We start from the raw sequence: 22,592 nt of genomic DNA, 5'->3' as shown, positions 1-22,592 counted from the left end.
CATCCATATACCACCAACTGTGCTGTCGAAGCAACAATCTGAACATCCTCTGTGCACTTGGTCATGTTTTATGGCAAGTTTCATATTTAGAGAATATAACAGAATAACTTGTATTTATTGATATTGAGTGCCCGAGGAAGTGGTCTCCCTTCATTGAGCTGCAGACAAAGTCCATGTTCCTGTTCTGGTCCAAGGTGTGTGAATCCAGACTACAGCATTCTATTTGTGGGGTGATCCTGTGATCTCTACAGGGATTTCACCAGTTAACTCCAGTAAGGCTTTAACTTCCATGACTGATAATTTCTGCTCTCTCCCATCATCTGCCGCTCTACGCAGCTTTTCTATTCTCTGTTCAATAGACTGGATGAAACGAGGACCGGGCTGTGTGAACATCTCTCCTTCCTTTCCTCCCTCCCTCCTTAACATCCTTCCCTTCCTTTGGGTCATTGTTCAGATGATCCTGAAAAGCCACTGTCCTCTTGATTACTTGAGGACGAGGGGGGGGAGGCATGGAGAAGGAGAGACAGAGGGCTTTGAGTAGGGCAGCATAGAGCCTCTCATCTCCATCACTAAGACTCCCTGACCCTGAAACCTGACCTCGCACTAGTAGAGAGAGAAGGAATGAGGGAGAGAGGGATGAAAAAAGATAGGGGGGGAAGTAGTGAGAGAGAGAGGGAGAAGGAGGTCAGAAAAGTATTTATATTTAGAGCAAGGAAATGGTTAAAGGGAAGGTGGGGTGGAGAAAGAACGAGAGATGGATAGGGAGAATCAGTGTGAAAGAGGGAGCGAGGTAAAAGGAAATGGTTAAAGGGAAGGTGAGGTGGAGAAAGAACGAGAGATGGATAGGGAGAATCAGTGTGAAAGAGGGAGCGAGGTAAAAGGAAATGGTTAAAGGGAAGGTGGGGTGGAGAAAGAACGAGAGATGGATAGGGAGAATCAGTGTGAAAGAGGGAGCGAGGTAAAAGGAAATGGTTAAAGGGAAGGTGGGGTGGAGAAAGAAGGAGAGCTGGATAGGGAGAATCAGTGTGAAAGAGGGAGCGAGGTAAAAGGAAATGGTTAAAGGGAAGGTGGGGGTGGAGAAAGAACGAGAGATGGATAGGGAGAATCAGTGTGAAAGAGGGAGCGAGGTAAAAGGAAATGGTTAAAGGGAAGGTGGGGTGGAGAAAGAAGGAGAGCTGGATAGGGAGAATCAGTGTGAAAGAGGGAGCGAGGTAAAAGGAAATGGTTAAAGGGAAGGTGGGGTGGAGAAAGAAGGAGAGATGGATAGGGAGAATCAGTGTGAAAGAGGGAGCGAGGTAAAAGGAAATGGTTAAAGGGAAGGTGGGGGTGGAGAAAGAACGAGAGATGGATAGGGAGAATCAGTGTGAAAGAGGGAGCGAGGTAAAAGGAAATGGTTAAAGGGAAGGTGGGGTGGAGAAAGAAGGAGAGCTGGATAGGGAGAATCAGTGTGAAAGAGGGAGCGAGGTAAAAGGAAATGGTTAAAGGGAAGGTGGGGTGGAGAAAGAAGGAGAGATGGATAGGGAGAATCAGTGTGAAAGAGGGAGCGAGGTAAAAGGAAATGCTGATATGAATCTGAACCTTCAGATTTCTGAATCACCTTGTGTTGAATGCTTGTTGCACACAGTGTTGATTGAAGGAGGGCTGGTTGTGTGTGACGATGCAGGTGGTAATAGATATAGAGAACCAGTACAGATATAGAGGATTGAAGATGGTGTGTGTGTGTCTGTATGCATGCATCCATGTGCATGCGAGCTATCACATTTGTGTGTGCATGTGTGCGATAGGACTGTCCCTGCAGTCACGTTTCTCTGTGCTCACTGATCAGAAATGTCTGTCACACCACCGGGAAAAGACAACAGAGGGAGAAAGCGAGGGAGACAGCGAGGGAGACAGAGAGGGAGAAAGAGAGGAAGGGAGACAGACAGAGAGACAGAGAGGGAGACCGAGAGGGAGACAGCGAGGGAGAAAGCGAGGGAGACCGAGAGGGAGACAGAGAGGGAGAAAGAGAGGGAGAAAGAGAGGGAGACAGAGAGGGAGACAGCGAGGGAGAAAGAGAGGGAGACAGAGAGGGAGAAAGAGAGGGAGACCGAGAGGGAGAACGAGAGGGAGACCAAGAGGGAGACAGAGAGGGAGAAAGAGAGGGAGAAATAGAGGGAGAAAGAGAGGGAGGCCGAGAGGGAGAACGAGAGGGAGACCAAGAGGGAGACAGAGAGGGAGACAGCGAGGGAGAAAGAGAGGGAGAAAGAGAGGGAGACAGCGAGGGAGACCGAGAGGGAGAAAGAGAGGGAGACCGAGAGGGAGAAAAGAGGGAGACAGAGAGGGAGACAGAGAGGGAGAAAGAGAGGGAGAAATAGAGGGAGAAAGAGAGGGAGACCGAGAGGGAGAACAAGAGGGAGACAGAGAGGGAGAAAGAGAGGGAGAAATAGAGGGAGACAGAGAGGGAGACAGCGAGGGAGAAAGAGAGGGAGACAGAGAGGGAGAAAGAGAGGGAGACAGCGAGGGAGAAAGAGAGGGAGACCGAGAGGGAGACCGAGAGGGAGAAAGAGAGGGAGAAACAGAGGGAGAAAGACATGGAGAAAGAGGGTGGATTGAGAGCTCAGGCTGATCCTTGAGAAAGGCTGGGGCTTAATATCTTCCCCAGCCAGTCAGTTATCCTCCTGGCTCTTACAGTGTGTGTGTTCTACAGGGGCCAAACACGGGTCTCAGTACTGACGTCTGGCCCCGTCCCATAGGGTCATCGCTATTGAATCTCTATTGAATCATTCATGCCCACATAATTCTCGCCCTGACGGCTTTGCACAGGGAAAGGCAACAATCTCCCTGAGTCCCCGTGATACATTGAGTAAACAGCCATTGATAACATATTTCTGTCCTGTCTAAGAGTTGTCTGAATATCTGTTTTTGAAATGTGGCCTGCTGCGTAGTTACAGTATGTCATGGAGGATGGGAAAGGGTTTTAGCATCCATGTAAAGGGATTTGGAAAAGCGTTCCCTTGTTTATTGCTCTGTGTACACAGTATATACAGTTGAAGTCAGAAGTTTACGTACACTTAGATTGTAGTCATTAAAACTCGTTTTTCAACCACTCCACAAATGTCTTGTTCACAAACTATAGTTTTGGCAAGTCGGTTAGGACATCTACTTTGCATGACACAAGTCATTTTTCCAACAATTGTTTACAGACAGATTATTTCACTTATAATTCACTGTATCACAATTCCAGTGGGTCAGAAGTTTACATACACTAAGTTGACTGTGCCTTTAAATGGCTTGGAAAATTCCAGAAAAGGATGTCATGGCTTTAGAAGCTTCTGATAGGTTGATTGACATAATTTGAGTCATTTGGAGGTGTTCCTATGGATGTATTTTAAGGCCTACCTTCAAACTCAGTGCCTTTTTGCTCGACATCATGGGAAAATCAAAAGAAATCAGCCAAGTCTGGTTCATCCTTGTGAGCAATTTCCAAACACCTGAAGGTACCATGTTCGTCTGTACAAACAATAATGCGCAAGTTTAAACTCCATGGGACCACACAGCTGTGGTCTCCGAGACGAGTTCTGTCTCTTAGAGCTGAACATATATTTTTTTATCCCCCAATTTTGTGGTATCCAATTGTCAGTAGTTACTGTCTTGTCTCATCGCTACAACTCCCGTACGGGCTCGGGAGAGATGAAGGTTCAGAAACCCAACCCAACCAAGCCGCACTGCTTCTTAACACAGTGCGCATCCAACCCGGAAGCCAGCCGCACCAATGTGTCGGAGGAAACACTGTGCACCTAGCGACCTGGTCAGCGTGCTCTGCGCCTGGCCCGCCACAGGAGTCGCTAGTGCGCGATGAGACAAGGATATCCCTACCGGCCAAACCCTCCCTAACCCGGACGACGCTAGGCCAATTGTGCGTCGCCCCATGGACCTCCCGGTTGCGGCCGGCTGCGACAGAGCCTGGGCTCGAACCCAGAGTCTCTGGTGGACCACTGCGCCACCCGGCAGGCCCCTAGATGAACATATTTTGGTGTGAAAAGTGCAAATCAATCATAGAACAACAGCAAAGGACCTTGTGAAGATGCTGGAGGAAAAGTATATATATCCACAGTCAAATGAGTCCTATATCGACATAACCTGAAAGGCCGCTCAGCAAGGAAGAAGCCATTGCAACTGCACATGGGGACAAAGATCGTACTTTTTGGAGAAATGTCCTCTGGTCTGATGAAACAAAAATAGGAACTGTTTGGCCATAATGACCATCGTTGTGTTTGGAGGAAAAAATGGGAGGCTTGCAAGCCGAAGAACGCCATCCCAACCGTGAAGCACTGGGGTGGCAGCATCATATTGTGGGGATGCTTGGCTGCAGGAGGGACTGGTGCACTTCACAAAATAGATGGCATCATGAGGCTGGAAAATGATGTGGATATATTGAAGTAACATCTCAAGACATCAGTCATGGAAGTTAAAGCTTTCCAAATGGACAATGACCCCAAGCATTCTTCCAAAGTTGTGGCAAAATGGCTTAAGGAGAACAAAGTCAAGGTATTGGAGTGGCCATCACAAAGCCTCACCTCAATCCTATAGACCGTTTGTGGGCAGAACTAAAAAAGCATGTGTGAGCAAGGAGGCCTACAAACCTGACTCAGTTACACCAGCTCTGTCAGGAGGAATGGGCCAAATTTCACCCAACTTATTGTGGGAAGCTTGTGGAAGGCTACCTGAATAATTTGACCCTAGTTAAACAATTTAAAGGCAATGGTACCAAATATTAATTGAGTGTATGTAAACTTCTGACCCACTGGGAATGTGATGTAAGAAATAAAAGCTGAAATAAATAATTCTCTCTACTATTATTGTGACTTTTCACATTCTTAAAATAAATTGGTGATCCAATCTGACAGGGAATTTTTACTTGGATTAAATGTCAGGAATTGTGAAACTGAGTTTAAATGTATTTGGCTAAGGTGTATGTCGACTTCAACTGTAGTTAGTATAGACAGTATTATAGTTGTATTACTTTACACATTGGCAGCTAAAAGTGGAATTGCAGCATGACAGTCAGGAAAGATACAATAACCCAAAACCTGTAAGATATCAGGAAGAAAAGGAGTTGTTCTAGAGAACTAAATGATCCACTGCACTGGAGTGTTTGAGAGAAAAAGAATGCTGCTGTCTTCACAAGGGCCCCATAACAAAGCAAGGGCTTGTGGGACAAGAAGGGCTTTAATATGCCAGTGTTAGATTGCCTTAAACAAAATGTTTTGAGTAACTCTGCTGCTCTCTCTCTCTGACTGATGTGTGCTGAATGTCAACAGCTATCATGGTTAACAACCAGCACGCTCTACAGCTGTGGCAACGGGGTTCTCTCTCTCTCTCTCTCTCTTTTTATCTCCCTCTCTCTCTCTATCTCTATATCACTCTCTCTCTCTATTTCTCTCACCCTCTCACCCTCTCTCTCTCTCTCTCGTTCCCTCTTCTTTTTCTCTCGGTCTGTCCTCACTAAAAACTGTCTTCAGTTTGCTTAATGAGGGAGAGAGATGTGACACTTCTGCCATTCTTTGAGCAGTAGATCATACGGTTCAGGCTGCCTTCCCTGTGGTGTCTTCTCGAGGCAATGATAGCATTACAGTTGCTTATTCTTTCAAACAGTTCCTCACAACATACTGTTCTACAGAATATATTTACGTGACACTTTGAGATGGAATATAGCACGCTGGGATGTATTTCATAGCAGTAAGCAATAGTGTGTGCCTTGCTGTAGTATAAGCATAATAGACAGTAGTATAAGCATAATAGACAGTAGTATAAGCATAATAGACAGTAGTATAAGCATAATAAACAGTAGTATAAGCATAATAGACAGTAGTATAAGCATAATAGACAGTAGTATAAGCATAATAGACAGTAGTATAAGCATCATAAATAGTAGTATAAGCATAATAAACAGTAGTATAAGCATAATAGACAGTAGTATAAGCATAATAGACAGTAGTATAAGCATAATAGACAGTAGTATAAGCATAATAGACAGTAGTATAAGCATAATAAACAGTAGTATAAGCATAATAAACAGTAGTATAAGCATAATAGACAGTGGACAGCTCTGAAATCCAAGCTCTCCTTTGTAAAAGCCTGCTACTGTATTATTGCTATGAGTGTGGTGTGGCCTGTAACCTGCCATTACAACCTCTATCTATTTCATCTATCCTTCTTCCTCTATGTATAGAGTGGACCCAGGGGCCGTTCTGATGAATCCAGTCCAACATTGAGCTGCTCTGTGGTTATTGACTCCATCAGAGGCAGAGAGGGGAGGTTGAGTGGTGCTGGGTGATGAGTGAAATAGACCCATTAGAGAAGCTGGGAGTTCACAGCCCCATAATAGGGATGGTCAGAGGAGTGGAGCGTTATCATAGCAATAGAATTACTAGAAAGGGGATTTGTGTCTCTGTGTTCTGTGATGGGTGGACCAGCGGACATGTTGAGTGTACCCCTGAGAGTTCCAGGCAAATTGCTGTGGTCTGAAGGGCTTGGTTTGTTCTAGTCAATTATATTTCTTTGGTGTTAACAACATAGCTTTGAGTTGAGATGGATTGGTTAGCAATGAATGTCTCTCTCTCTCTCTGTCTCTCTGTCTCTCTCTCTCTCTCTCTCTCTCTCTCTCTCTGCCTCTCTCTCTCTCTCTCTCTCTCTCTCTCTCTCTCCCCAGGTGATAAGTATCCAATCAATTTCCTTCCAACACTTTCAGCAATTAGTCAAACTAATTAACAATTTGGCCAGTTCCACGACTACCCCATGTAAAATTGAAAAATGGGCTGAAGTGTTTTTTTCTCATTTCACCGTCTCATGCTGTCATTGTGGCCCTTTGTAGCCCAGTTGGTGGAGCCTGGTGCTTGTAACGTCAGGGTAGTAGGTTCAATCCCAGGGACCACCCGTGCGTAAATATCTATGCACGCGTGACTGTAATTCGCTTTGGATAAAAGCACCTGCAGAATGGCATTTATTATTGTTGTGTGTAGGTTTATGTTCTTTTACTGTGAAATCAAATCACATATTTCACATCATTGTTGGTATTTAGATTGATGGAGAAGATTAACCAGTTGTGATATATTAGTTCTGTTAAATCACACAGAGAGATTCTCTGTGGTTTGCTTTGTGTTTGCAGAGAGCACAGACATGCTCTCTCTCCGATATCCTTCTCTCTCCCTTATCTGAACCCCCCCAAAAGTAAACGTCCTCTCACTGTCAGCTGTGATTATTTTCAGCAAATTTAACATGTGTAAATATTTGTATGAACATAACAAGATTCAACAACTGAGACATAAACTAAACAAGTTCCACAAAAGTAACAGACATTGTCTAGTGTGGCCACCAGCTGCATTAAGTACTGCAGGGCATCTCCTCCTCATGGACTGCACCAGATTTGCCCGTTCTTGCTGTGAGATGTTACCCCACTCTTCCACCAAGGCACCTGCAAGTTCCAGGACATTTCTGGGGGGGAATGGCCCTAGCCCCCTCCCTCCGATCCAACAGGTCCCAGACGTGCTCAATGGGATTGAGATCCAGGCTCTTCACTGTCCGTGGCAGAACACTGACATTCCTGTCTTGCAGGAAATCACGCACAGAACGAGCAGTATGGCTGGTGGCATTGTCATGCTGGAGGGTCATGTCAGGATGAGCCTGCAGGAAGGGTATCACATGAGGGAGGAGGATGTCTTCCCTGTAACGCACAGCGTTGAGATTGCCTGCAATAACAACAAGCTCAGTCCGATGATGCTGTAACACACCGCCCCAGACCATGACAGACCCTCCACCTCGATCCCGCTCCAGAGTACAGGCCTTGGTGTAACGCTCATTCCTTCGACGATAAACACGAATCTGACCATCACCCCTGGTGAGACAAAACCGCGACTCGTCAGTGAAGAGCACTTTTTGTCCTGTCTGGTCCAGCGACGGTGGATTTGTGCCCATAGGCAACGTTGTTGCTGGTGATGTCTGGTGAGGACCTGCCTTACAACAGGCCTACAAGCCCTCAGTCCAGCCTCTCTCAGCCTATTGCGGACAGTCGGAGCACTGATGGAGGGATTGTACGTTCCTGGTGTAACTCGGGAAGTTGTTGTTGCCATCCTGTACCTGTCTCGCAGGTGTGATGTTGGGATGTACCGATCCTGTGGTGTTGTTACACCTAGTCTGCCACTGCGAGGGCAATCAGCTGTCCGTCCTGTCTCCCTGTAGCTCTGTCTTTGGCGTCTAACAGTACGGACATTGCAATTTATTGCCCTGGCCACATCTGCAGTTCTCATGCCTCCTTGCAGCATGCCTAAGGCATGTTCACTCCGATGAGCAGTGACCCTGGGCATCTTTCTTTTGGTGTTTTTCAGAGTCAGTAGAAAAACCTCTTTAGTGTCCTAAGTTTTCATAACTGTGACCTTAATTGCCCAACGTCTGTAAGCTGTTAGTGTCTTAACGACCTTCCACAGGTGCATGTTCATTAATTGTTTATGGTTCATTGAACAAGCATGGGAAACAGTGTTTAAACCCTTTACAATGAAGATCTGTGAAGTTATTTGGATTATCTTTGAAAGACAGCGTCCTGAAAAAGGGACATTTCTTTTTTGATGAGTTTATCTCTCTCTCCCCTAGCTCTCCCTCTCTCCCCCTATCTTTCTCTCTCCTATTTCTCTCTCTCTCCTATTTCTCTCACTCTCTCCTATATCTCTCTCTCCCCTATCTATTTCTCTCTCCTGTCTCTCCCTCTCCCCTCTCTCTCTCTCTCTCTCCTATCTCTCCCCTATCTATTTCTCTCTCTCCCCTATCTAATTATCTCTCTCCCCTATCTAATTATCTCTACCCCCTATCTCCCCCTCTCTTCTCTCTCTCTCTCTCTCTCCTATATCTCTTTCTCCCCTATCTATCCCTCTCTTCTCTCTCTCTCCTATCTCTCTCCCCTATCTATTTCTTTCTCTCTCCCCTATCTAATTCTCTCTCTCCCCTATCTGTTTCTCTCTCCTATCTCTCTCTCTCTCCTCTCTCTCTCTCCCCTATCTCGCTCTCTCTCCTATCTCTCTCTCATATCTCTCTCTCTTTCCTCTTTCTCTCTCTTTGTTCCTTGCTATTAGAAGACAATGCAAACCGACAGTCATTGCATTTGTGTATTAACAATCCCCCAAAGCCACATATCTTGTTTGAACATATACGCCTCTATCACTATCAATAACCATAAGTAACCGTTGCCGTGGCAACTCCGCCTGCAGGATACAGCGGAGATAAGGGGGCCGCAGTGTGATCACTTCGATGAGGCTGTGTGTGTCTGTGTGTGTGTGTCCAACGCACCTATGTCTCAGAGCCTCCCCAGGCCCTGGCCTTCAAATGGGGGCAATAGAATGTAAATAAACCGGAAAGACTGGGCGGCAGGGCCAGACACAGAGGCTGTGTCTCAAACAGCACCCTATTCCATATAGTGCACTACTACTGGTTAAAAGTAGGCACTATATAGGGAATATGATGCCATTTGGGGCGCAACCACACTGTGTGGTAGTAGGCCACAGGACATGAAAGCTAGAGCCACTGAGGCAAACTAGGCATGAAAGGGAGGGTTACAGCTCCCATATTCAACACAGTAATGACTTGTTTTTCTCCTCCAAATAGGCCCCTGTAATGAAGAGGGGGAGAGAAATAGAAGTAAGCACACAGGCACTTTGAAGGCCGACTACTTTGGAGTCTCACTTTCCGGCTGTGCAGAAATGAATGTCATTTTGCAGCAGAGAAGAGGTGAATATTAGACTCTGAGGGGCTTTGAAATGTGTCTGGTGAAGTAACAATAAACGGCTCCTCTGTGTTTTCAGGGTGATTCCTTTGATGCTTTGAACATAGCGGGACTTTTACGTCTTCAATGAATTTAGAATTTCAGTGAAATGCAGTAAATGTGATACTTCCTCGTGTACCTTCTGCTTGTTCTGTGTTTAAAGTGCTTTACCTGAAATACTCAGATGTTGAAGGCTAGTCTTGGGGGACTGCCTCCCCAACAGGCCATCATGACTTCATCCGTGTTTTGGTGGATGTTGTAGTACCTGTGTGAGTGTCAGAGACGCCTGTCGAGGGACACTGTTCAACTGGCTTCTGTTACATAAATGGGTGGATCTCAAGACCTGCGTCAGAGGAGGCTACCCCTCTTTAGACAGACATGCCAAATGGAGATTTTCTACCCAGCATACCAGTCAAATCTCTCTCTCCTTTGGGCTGCATTAGTTTGACGTCTTTTACACTAGAACCAATGATTTAAAGGGGTTTACCAGGATTTGACACCCCCTGTATGGTGCCAAGAACCACTTTTTTCACCTACATTTGAACCAATGGTTTTGTGCAAATGTGTGCCTTGACAGAAGGCTACCTTTAGCTAGTCGTACGCTCGATGGTTGGACAGGTCTCCTGCTGCCGAGGTGTGGGAGGTCGACCTGTCAGTAACAGTAGATGATAGGAGATCAAACAGCCGGTTTTATGGAACGGCTCAGACTCATACCATGACCGTGCCCCCCCCCCCCCCCCCTCCCTGCTGCTCTGCCCTTTAAAACACTGATCTGTGTCTTTTAGGAAGAGCTGGTCCTCTGATGGGGTCTGGAAGGGCCTCAGAGAGCCTCAAAAGAAGGTCTGGAAGGTTTTGAAGTGAGCTCAGGTTGACTGGAGACTGGAAAGGGTCTCAAAGTGCATTCTTGCTGGACGTTATCATTGTTATCATTCAATGTACCACATGCAGTCAAGCAGACATCAAACCAACTCAGGTGCTTAAGGGGGTCTTAGGATGAGGTCTGGGGTGCTCAGAACACACTCCAATGCCCCTGTGCCCTCTGGACGTCCCCGGGACAGGCAACAGACAGAGCGGGGTTCCTCTCCTCGACACCCAGTCCCTCCATCCATTAGCCACTTAGTGCCGCTCCAGCTCCCTCTGTCATTCCTGTCTGGCTTCATGTTGTGCTGTGTTTGGGGGGGCTATGATTCCACACAGGGCCTAGCACACCACGCTTATCAGACCGGAAATATTCTGTATTTATTCTGCCTGGGAGTCAGTGTGAACGGAGCGCAACCCTGGCTCCAGATGCCTCCTCCCCTGTGTCTGTCTGTCATTGTCTGTTGTCTCTCAATCCATCTGTCCCCATTCCACTCTCACTCTCTCTCCTCCTTCCCTCCCTCTACCCCCTCTTTCTTTTTCTCTCACTCCCTACCCCTCTCTTTCACTCTCTCTCTCTCTCTCTGTCTCCCTCCCATCTCTCTCTCTCTCTCTGTATCATGTTGTGATGTGTGTTTTGTCCTATATATGTTTATTTTTAATCCCAGGTCCCCCGTCCCGCAGGAGGCCTTTTCCCTTTTGGTAGGCCATCATTTTAATAAGAATTTGTTCTTAACTGACTTGTCTAGTTAGTTAAAGGTTAAATAAATAAATAAAACATCTCCCTCTCTGTCTGTCTGTGATCCCTGTTAGGAGAAAGGTCAGGGTGGTCAGATCAGTCAACCCTGACCCTTTTGTTAAAGAACACTGCTCATCAGCAGCTTTCCTGTGTCTGATACCTGGGTCATATTCATTAGGCACCAAATGGGAGAAACAGGGAGAAAACATGAACTTGACCAATAACAAATTCTTGTTTTCATTGCCCTCATTGCAAGGGAGTATGTTTTCCCGACGTTTCTGTGTGCTGTTGGAACAAGCAATGGGCTGAATTTGTTGGCTAAAGAGCTGAGACATGATGTCTGACGCACTTCCCACCACTATGCTCTGTGTCAGGCCCCGTGGTGCAGAACCAGGATGTCTGATACATCTCCTACCACTATGCTCTGTGTCAGGCCCCGTGGTGCAGAACCAGGATGTCTGATGCATCTCCTACCACTATGCTCTGTGTCAGGCCCCGTGGTGCAGAACCAGGATGTCTGATACATCTCCTACCACTATGCTCTGTGTCAGGCCCCGTGGTGCAGAACCAGGATGTCTGATACATCTCCTACCACTATGCTCTGTGTCAGGCCCCGTGGTGCAGAACCAGGATGTTTGATGCATCTCCTACCACTATGCTCTGTGTCAGGCCCCGTGGTGCAGAACCAGGATGTCTGATACATCTCCTACCACTATGCTCTGTGTCAGGCCCCGTGGTGCAGAACCAGGATGTCTGATGCATCTCCTACCACTATGCTCTGTGTCAGGCCCCGTGGTGCAGAACCAGGATGTCTGATACATCTCCTACCACTATGCTCTGTGTCAGGCCCCGTGGTGCAGAACCAGGATGTCTGATACATCTCCTACCACTATGCTCTGTGTCAGGCCCCGTGGTGCAGAACCAGGATGTCTGATACATCTCCTACCACTATGCTCTGTGTCAGGCCCCGTGGTGCAGAACCAGGATGTCTGACGCACATCCCACCACTATGCTCTGTGTCAGGCCCCGTGGTGCAGAACCAGGATGTCTGATACATCTCCTACCACTATGCTCTGTGTCAGGCCCCGTGGTGCAGAACCAGGATGTCTGATACATCTCCTACCACTATGCTCTGTGTCAGGCCCCGTGGTGCAGAACCAGGATGTCTGACGCACCTCCCACCACTATGCTCTGTGTCAGGCCCCGTGGTGCAGAACCAGGATGTCTGATGCATCTCCTACCACTATGCTCTGTGTCAGGCCCCGTGGTGCAGAACCAGGATGTCTGATACATCTCCTACCACTATGCTCTGTGTCAGGCCCCGTGGTGCAGAACCAGGATGTCTGATGCATCTCCTACCACTATGCTCTGTGTCAGGCCCCGTGGTGCAGAACCAGGATGTCTGATGCATCTCCTACCACTATGCTCTGTGTCAGGCCCCGTGGTGCAGAACCAGGATGTCTGATACATCTCCTACCACTATGCTCTGTGTCAGGCCCCGTGGTGCAGAACCAGGATGTCTGATACATCTCCTACCACTATGCTCTGTGTCAGGCCCCGTGGTGCAGAACCAGGATGTCTGATACATCTCCTACCACTATGCTCTGTGTCAGGCCCCGTGGTGCAGAACCAGGATGTCTGATACATCTCCTACCACTATGCTCTGTGTCAGGCCCCGTGGTGCAGAACCAGGATGTCTGATACATCTCCTACCACTATGCTCTGTGTCAGGCCCCGTGGTGCAGAACCAGGATGTCTGATGCATCTCCTACCACTATGCTCTGTGTCAGGCCCCGTGGTGCAGAACCAGGATGTCTGATGCTCTGCTCTGTGTCAGGCCCCGTGGTGCAGAACCAGGATGTCTGACGCATCTCCTACCACTATGCTCTGTGTCAGGCCCCGTGGTGCAGAACCAGGATGTCTGATACATCTCCTACCACTATGCTCTGTGTCAGGCCCCGTGGTGCAGAACCAGGATGTTTGATGCACCTTTATGGTCCCCACAAAACAAACACACTGGGGCTAATGTGTTCCCGATCAACTTGTTGAGTTAGCTTTGTTAATCCGGCCCGCAGGATTCGGATAAGTTATTGTCATTGAATCTGCATAATTAGAAAACCACAAACGCTCCCCCTCCCTCTCCCCTGGCCTTGCAGTACACCAAGCATTAAAGACACGCTCTGCAACTTTGGCGACTACTAAACTACCTATACAAAAGTATGTGGACACCTCTTCAAATTAGTGGATTCCGCTATTTCAGCCACACCTGTTGCTGACAGGTGTATAAAATCGAGCACATAGCCATGCAATCTCCAATTAACTAACATTGGCAGTAGAATGGCCTTACTGAAGAGCTCAGTGACTTTGAACGTGGCACCGTCATAGGATGTCACCTTTCCAACAAGTCAGTTCGTCAAATGTCTGCCCTGCTAGAACTGCCCCGGTCAACTGTAAGTGCTGTTATTGTGAAGTGGAAACATCTAGGAGCAACAACGGCTCAGCTGCAAAGTGGTAGGCCACACAAGCTCACAGAACGCTGAAGCGCGTAGTTCGTTAAAAGCTTCGGTCCTCAGTTGCAACACTGCCTCCGTCAGCACATGAACTGTTCGTTGGGAGCTTCATGAAATGGGTTTATATGGCCGACCAGCCTCACAACAGCCTAAGATCACCATGCTCAATGCCATGTGTTGGCTGGAGTGGTGTAAAGCTCGTCGCCATTGGACTCTGGAGCAGTGGAAATATGTTCTCTAGAGTGATGAATCACGCTTCACCATCTGGCAGTCTGACAGACGAATCTGGGTTTGGCGGTTGCCAGAAGAACACTGCGTGCCTCAGTGTAAAGTGCCAACTGTAAAGTTTGGTGGAGGAGGAATAATGGTCTGGGGCTGTTTTTCATGGTTCAGGCTAGGCCCCGTAGTTCCAGTGAAGGGAAATCTTAACGCTACAGCTTACAATTACATTCTAGGTGATTCTGTGCTTTCAACTTTGTGGCAACAGTTTGAGGAAGGCCCTTTCCTGTTTTAACATGGCAATCCCCCGTGCACAAAGCGAGGTCCATATAGGAATGGTCTGTCGAGATCGGTGTGGAAGAGCTTGATTGGCCTGAACAGAGCCCTGACCGTAACCAAATCGAACACCTTTGGGGTGAATTGGAATGCCAACTGTGAGCCAGGCCTAATCACCCAACATCAGTCCCCGCAGAAATGTTTCAACATCTAGTGGAATGCCTTCCCAGAAGAGTGGAGGACAAACTCCATTTTAATGCCCATGATTTTGGAATGAGATGTCTGACGAGCAGGTGTTCACATACTTTTGGTCATGTAGTGTAAAGTATTTGTTAAACCTCCCGCTTTGGGCTAGATGTGTCAATGTGTAGTTCATACATGTATAATCTGTGAGCAGAATGACTGTTTTACCTCAATTAGCCACGAAATCCCTAGTTTGAAAGCATCTGTTTTTCTCAAAGTTGTGCTGTGCCATTTCCCCCACATTTCCCTCCATGTGGGCCAGCCCCCTAGCAATTTGATTTCAACCAATGAGCTTCAGCTCCCCGTCATTTGAGTGACAGCTAGCCAGATGCACCCACAGCAGAGTGAGAGAGAGTAATGATGTGTAGCACATATTGTGACGCAGTTTTTTGAAGGGACCACTTCTGGTTCGTGCGCGCTACTTTCAGAACTACTGGCCAAAAAGTATACAAATGACCGGAGAATCTCTTGAATAATCATTAGCTACACCCAGCACTGCAGGCAGAGAGGGCACTGCAGGCAGAGAGGGCACTGCAGGCAGAGAGGGCACTGCAAGGCAGACCTCGCTAAAACTCACTGTCTTTCTGTTCTGAAGGTCTTTTTCTCTATATGTCTCTCTCTCTCTCTTTCCCTCCCTCTCTCGTGGTAAGATGCCCATCTTACACAACAGGTCTGGCGGCTGCTGGGCTTCATCAGTGGAGCAGAGAGCTGCGTTAACTCTTAGTGCTCATTAGGGACATGTCATTCCCCTTGGGATCTGTGTGGCGCCCAATGAGAAGTGACCGCAAGGCTAGACAATGGAGCCGTCTTCACAGGCTCTTCACTAGCACACACACACACACACACACACACACACACACACACACACACACACACACACACACACATGTTTTAGGGACAGAGGGTTGTTCAGCTGCACTACACATAGTTTGTGTTTAACAGTGCTAGACAGGTTTAATGTCCACTCAGTCACTCTCATCATTCATACAAACTTGCTCTAGTTTCTGATGTAGTTCTTCTTTGTGATTTGTTTGGTGCAGCCTAATGCCAAACTCTTCTATTCTTAGCCATGCTCTCCAAATAACCTCATAGCCATAACCTGAATAACGTGATGTTTTGCTGCTCTCTGCTGGCACTAGTTTAAATTGCACTTAGCTCCTTTTCTTCCTTGGATTTGATTGCTTTCAGTAGGGATGTTATAGGGATTGTTTGGTACCAAAGTAAATACAATGTAACTTACATAAATGCTTTTATCTTGTAGGATTCACCAGATTATACCAATGTGCAGGATCTGAAATATCTAAACATGGTCATATCCGAGGCTCTGCGTCTCTATCCTCCTGGTTTCAAGTCTTCTCTCCGTGCAGTATGATAGTATGAAACGTAGTGATACTATTGACATTATGTATGTTTAGAATGATTCCCAATCCCGACATAGTTTATTCTATTATTTCTCCTACTGGACATTGTGTTTTAGTTACACTGTTTATACACACCGCATATTTTGTATTTGTAACCTGGAAACTTGATATAGCTCTCTGTAGTATAGCTGCTGCTGTACATACCATTCTTAGTTTAGCTTGTGTAAATCCCCCTGGTGTACAATGTGCATGGATTGCATTTTGATACCAATTGGATTCGTCCCACCGTTCTTGATTTCTTTCTTTTTTTTGTATATTTATTTTCTTAAAATTGTAGCTGTTTGACATTTGCATTGTTAGGAGCTAGTAACATAACCTTTCCCTGCACCACTATAACACCTGCTAAACTATGGATGCGACCAATAAACTTCTCCCATGTTTCCACAGTTCACCATTTCTTATTCGCATTGTTGAAACTGAGCAGCCATTTTGTTTCAGGTTTGCCCGGTGACGTAGACGAGGACTGCATGGTCAACGGACAGTTCCTACCGAAGGGAGCCACTCTGGAGATCCCTGCAGGCTATCTGCATTATGATCCAGAGAACTGGCCCGAACCAGAGAAGTTCATCCCTGACAGGTAGGAGACAGTCAGTCTATTCTTGTTCCATTACTATGGGTCTAGTATAAAGATACCATAGACAAGTCCCAGCACAGTTACATCGTTACACAGCACAGCTACACTCAGTCATTGCCTCACGTTATGTCCCACTGTGGGTGTTCTGTACAACGGGGAGTGCTTTTACATTGACACAAGTGATAATACAATGATACAATACAGAATGCACGTTCAAGTGTATTTAACTAGCATTCTATCAGAGTGTACTCCAGACTGACCACTAAAGGCCTCTACTCTCTCCCATGCAGATTCACAGCGGAGGCCAAGGCCAGCAGACACCCTTTTGTGTACCTGACGTTTGGGGCGGGGCCCCGCAGCTGTGTGGGCATGAGGCTGGCCCAGCTGGAGATCAAGATGGCCCTGGTGCACGTCTTCAGGAAGTTCAACATCGTGGCCAGCACAGAGACTAAGGTGGGCTCGACCTGCGATGGCCCTGGTGCACGTCTTCAGGAAGTTCAACATCGTGGCCAGCACAGAGACTAAGGTGGGCTCGACCTGCGATGGCCCTGGTGCACGTCTTCAGGAAGTTCAACATCGTGGCCAGCACAGACACTAAGGTGGGTTCGACCTGCGATGGTCCTGGTGCACGTCTTCAGGAAGTTCACCATCGTGGCCAGCACAGACACTAAGGTGGGCTCGACCTGCGATGGCCCTGGTGCACGTCTTCAGGAAGTTCAACATCGTGGCCAGCACAGACACTAAGGTGGGCTCGACCTGCGATGGCCCTGGTGCACGTCTTCAGGAAGTTCAACATCTTGGCCAGCACAGAGACTAAGGTGGGTTCGACCTGCGATGGCCCTGGTGCACGTCTTCAGGAAGTTCAACATCGTGGCCAGCACAGACACTAAGGTGGGTTCGACCTGCGATGGCCCTGGTGCACGTCTTCAGGAAGTTCAACATCGTGGCCAGCACAGACACTAAGGTGGGTTCGACCTGCGATGGCCCTGGTGCACGTCTTCAGGAAGTTCAACATCGTGGCCAGCACAGAGACTAAGGTGGGCTCGACCTGCGATGGCCCTGGTGCACGTCTTCAGGAAGTTCAACATCGTGGCCAGCACAGAGACTAAGGTGGGTTCGACCTGCGATGGCCCTGGTGCACGTCTTCAGGAAGTTCAACATCGTGGCCAGCACAGAGACTAAGGTGGGCTCGACCTGCGATGGCCCTGGTGCACGTCTTCAGGAAGTTCAACATCGTGGCCAGCACAGAGACTAAGGTGGGTTCGACCTGCGATGGCCCTGGTGCACGTCTTCAGGAAGTTCAACATCGTGGCCAGCACAGACACTAAAGGTGGGTTCGACCTGCGATGGTCCTGGTGCACGTCTTCAGGAAGTTCAACATCGTGGCCAGCACAGACACTAAAGGTGGGTTCGACCTGCGATGGTCCTGGTGCACGTCTTCAGGAAGTTCACCATCGTGGCCAGCACAGACACTAAGGTGGGCTCGACCTGCGATGGCCCTGGTGCACGTCTTCAGGAAGTTCAACATCATGGCCAGCACAGACACTAAGGTGGGCTCGACCTGCGATGGCCCTGGTGCACGTCTTCAGGAAGTTCAACATCGTGGCCAGCACAGAGACTAAGGTGGGTTCGACCTGCGATGGCCCTTCTTTTGACCCTTATCTCAACCTAAGTGTTTAAAGGTCATTTAGTTGATTTCGTTAAAATATTGAAATACAGAGTCTAAGATTCCAACAAACTGTACTTCACTTGATGCCTAAAGGTAATTTACGCGTGTGCAGACATCCGAGACGTTTAGCTCAGATGCCATCTTTGAGAATGTCAGGAAAATGGACTTTAAAAGTCTAGTGCAGTGCAGCGTTGATGCAGTTTGTTTGCTTGAGTCCCCGTTAGAGTCACATGGAGACGGCTCGGTCTATGCTGTGACCTTGCTCTCTCTAACCCCTATATTGCTCTTTATGTTCCAGGTTCCTCTGGTTGAAGTCTCACACCACGCTCGGTCCTAAGAATGGCATCTATGTCAAAATCACTAAAAGAGAGACAGAGAGAGAACCAGTGACTCCCCCTGCACAAAAAGAATAGAAGCTCTGTTCTCCTTTATCGGCTCTTATGAAACTGATACATCATCCATCCAATGACTGCTTATGTGAAGTAGCGCTAACCTAGCCTGGTCCCAGATCTCTTTTTGCTGTTTTGCTAACTTCTATGGTCATTCTCACCGGTTTGGTGCTGTCCCTTTAGATACTAGGACCGGGCTAGCATTAACCTCTTCTTTAACTAGAAAATCTCAATGCACGTGCCTATCCCTGAGGGAAGTGGACAGAGGAGCAGCAGCATTACTATGGTAAATGACCATTAGCACATGAAAAGTGAGGTTGGGCCAGGGGCGGCTCACCTTTTTAATCAGGCAGTGTGCTGGACAGAGGTCAACACCTCATCAAGGCCCCCGAGGCCCCTGCCAATGGCACATCGATCGCCACGTTGATTCTGCAGGACTAGCGAGAGAGAAAGAAGCAGGCTGGGGGAAATCACATTGCTCATGTCTCCGCCCTAACAATGGGAGTTTCGTTGTCCCGAAGGCGGGAAGGCAGGCGACAAGCATAAGTCCAAAATAAGCCCATAGAAACTGGCTTATTTTGGCGAGAGTGAAACCTCTCGCTTCGCCTCTTCCTCTCTGGTTGGGGGGAGAAGTGCATGGAAAAGACTATGGAAAAGGCTGTTCTGATTACAATAGAACAACAACACACTTTGACCTCTGTATAAATTCATATTGGAGTATTGATGTTAACATGCCCGTGAACTATTAAATCATCACTGTATGTCTAATAAATCACTGTGTGTGTTTTCTACCATTTTGCCATCGAAATGCTGTCTGATCGTTTGGGCGGTTTGATACTATTGTAAATATATTTACATACTCAGCCCTGATTGGCGGATAGGATCGTCTACTCTAGAGTCTACCTTGCTTACCCCTTCAAAGTAGGACACATAAGTAAATAAAAGATTAATGGTCATTGGTCGGAATAATCAGATAAGATTGTGGCGTCATGCTGTGGTCCAAAAACAGACCCTACCGGTCACAATTTCTGTGTTATTTCGACCCCATAGCGTGGAAATATCATTACAAGAACTGGAAAATCACATTGTTGACCGCACTGCCCCGTTAAAGGGATAGTTCATCCAAATTACAAAATAACATTTTGGATTTCCTGTAAGCAGTCTATGGACAAGGTAAGACGGTCCATGCTTTGGTTTTGTTTACCTGGCCAGTCTCCCTTGTCCAAAGACTGTATACAGGATAAAGTAATGAGTGTTATTTTGTCATTTGGAGGAACTAACAATTTAAGGATTTGCAAAGTCTCCACCAACTGCTCTATGGCAAGCAAGCGAGTTTAATCTTCCTCACAATCATCCATCCAATCAATCATAATATTGTATTGTAAACAGTTCAGGTATTGACTCAATGTTATGTCATGGTCCAAACACACCAAGATAGTCGTGAAGAGGGCACGACAACACCTTTTCCACCTAAGGAGACTGAAGAGATTTGTCATGGGTCCCCAGATCCTCAAAAAGTTCTACAGCTGCACCATCGAGAGCATCTCGACCGGTTGCATCACCGCCTGGTATGGCAACTGCTCAGCATCCGACCGTAAGGCACTACAGAGGGTACGGCCCAGTATATCATTGGGGTCAAGTTTCCTGTCATCAGAGGAAGGCCCAAAGAATTGTCAGACTCCAGTCACCCAAATCATAGACTGTTCTCTCTGCTACCGCACGGCAAGGGGTACTGGAACATCAAGTCTAGGTCCAAAAGGCTCCTTAACAGCTTCTACCCCCAAGCTAGAAGACTGCTAAACAATTAATGAAATGGCTACCCGGTCTATTTACAATGACCTTCCCCCTACCGGTTTCTATGATGTTAATATCTGCACCTACCGGTTTCCATGTCAATATCTGCACCTACCAGTTTTCATGATGTTAATATCTGCACCTACCGGTTTCCATGATGTTAATATCTGCACCTACCGGTTTCCATGTCAATATCTGCACCTACCAGTTTCCATGATGTTAATATCTTCACCTACTGGTTTCCATGATGTTAATAACTGCACCTACCGGTTTCCATGATGTTAATATCTGCACCTACCGGTTTCCATGATGTTAATATCTGCACCTACCGGTTTCCATGATGTTAATATCTGCACCTACCGGTTTCCATGATGGTAATATCTTCACCTACTGGTTTCCATTATGTTAATAACTACACCTACCGGTTTCCATGATGTTAATATCTGCACCTACCGGTTTCCATGACGTTAATATCTGCACATACCGGTTTCCATGTCAATATCTGCACCTACCAGTTTCCATGATGTTAATATCTGCACCTACCGGTTTCCATGATGTTAATATCTGCACCTACCGGTTTCCATGATGGTAATATCTTCACCTACTGGTTTCCATGATGTTAATAACTACACCTACCGGTTTCCATGATGTTAATATCTGCACCTACCGGTTTCCATGATGTTAATATCTGCACCTACCGGTTTCCATGATGTTAATATCTGCACCTACCGGTTTCCATGATGGTAATATCTTCACCTACTGGTTTCCATGATGTTAATAACTACACCTACCGGTTTCCATGATGTTAATATCTGCACCTACCGGTTTCCATGTTAATATCTGCACCTACCGGTTTCCATGATGTTAATATCTGCACCTACCGGTTTCCATGATGTTAATATCTGCACCTACCGGTTTCCATGTCAATAACTGCACCTACCGGTTTCCATGTCAATAACTGCACTTACCGGTTTCCATGATGTTAATATCTGCACTTACCGGTTTCCATGTTAATATCTGCACCTACCGGTTTCCATGATGTTAATATCTGCACCTACCGGTTTCCATGATGTTAATATCTGCACCTACCGGTTTCCATGTCAATAACTGCACCTACCGGTTTCCATGTCAATAACTGCACCTACCGGTTTCCATGATGTTAATATCTGCACCTGCCGGTTTCCATGATGTTAATATCTGCACCTACCGGTTTCCATGATGTTAATATCTGCACCTACCGGTTTCCATGTCAATATCTGCACCTACTGGTTTCCATGATGTTAATATCTGCACATACCGGTTTCCATGATGTTAATATCTGCACCTACCGGTTTCCATGTTAATATCTGCACCTACCGGTTTCCATGATGTTAATATCTGCACCTACCGGTTTCCATGATGTTAATATCTGCACCTACCGGTTTCCATGTCAATAACTGCACCTACCGGTTTCCATGTCAATAACTGCACCTACCGGTTTCCATGATGTTAATATCTGCACTTACCGGTTTCCATGTTAATATCTGCACCTACCGGTTTCCATGATGTTAATATCTGCACTTACCGGTTTCCATGTTAATATCTGCACCTACCGGTTTCCATGATGTTAATATCTGCACCTACCGGTTTCCATGATGTTAATATCTGCACCTACCGGTTTCCATGATGTTAATATCTGCACCTACCGGTTTCCATGTTAATATCTGCACCTACCGGTTTCCATGATGTTAATATCTGCACCTACCGGTTTCCATGATGTTAATATCTGCACTACCGGTTTCCATGTTAATATCTGCACCTACCGTTTTCCATGATGTTAATATCTGCACCTACCAGTTTCCATGATGTTAATATCTGCACCTACCGGTTTCCATGATGTTAATATCTTCACCTACTGGTTTCCATGATGTTAATATCTGCACCTACCGGTTTCCATGTTAATATCTGCACCTACCGGTTTCCATGATGTTAATATCTGCACCTACCAGTTTCCATGATGTTAATATCTTCACCTACTGGTTTCCATGATGTTAATATCTGCACCTACCGGTTTCCATGTTAATATCTGCACCTACCGGTTTCCATGTTAATATCTGCACCTACAGGTTTCCAT

General features: G+C 46.8%; 1 protein-coding gene across 1 annotated transcript in view; it reads left to right on the top strand.

Annotated features, from left to right (window-relative positions):
• The window catches only part of LOC115109576 (thromboxane-A synthase-like), a 94,096-nt gene extending 74,613 nt beyond the window's left edge, over positions 1-19,483 (top strand). Inside the window, exons 11-13 of the mRNA XM_065009945.1 lie at positions 16,492-16,630; positions 16,918-18,250; positions 18,595-19,483. Coding sequence (XP_064866017.1) covers positions 16,492-16,630; positions 16,918-17,152 — 374 coding nt within the window. The 3' untranslated portion in view covers positions 17,153-18,250; positions 18,595-19,483. The remainder of the gene's footprint in view (positions 1-16,491; positions 16,631-16,917; positions 18,251-18,594) is intronic.
• Positions 19,484-22,592: the final 3,109 nt, after the last annotated feature.

The sequence above is a fragment of the Oncorhynchus nerka genome, linkage group LG25 (assembly GCF_034236695.1).
Source record: "Oncorhynchus nerka isolate Pitt River linkage group LG25, Oner_Uvic_2.0, whole genome shotgun sequence".
NCBI classification, from domain to species: Eukaryota; Metazoa; Chordata; class Actinopteri; order Salmoniformes; family Salmonidae; genus Oncorhynchus; species Oncorhynchus nerka.
This window is presented reverse-complemented; position numbering and strand designations above follow the sequence as displayed.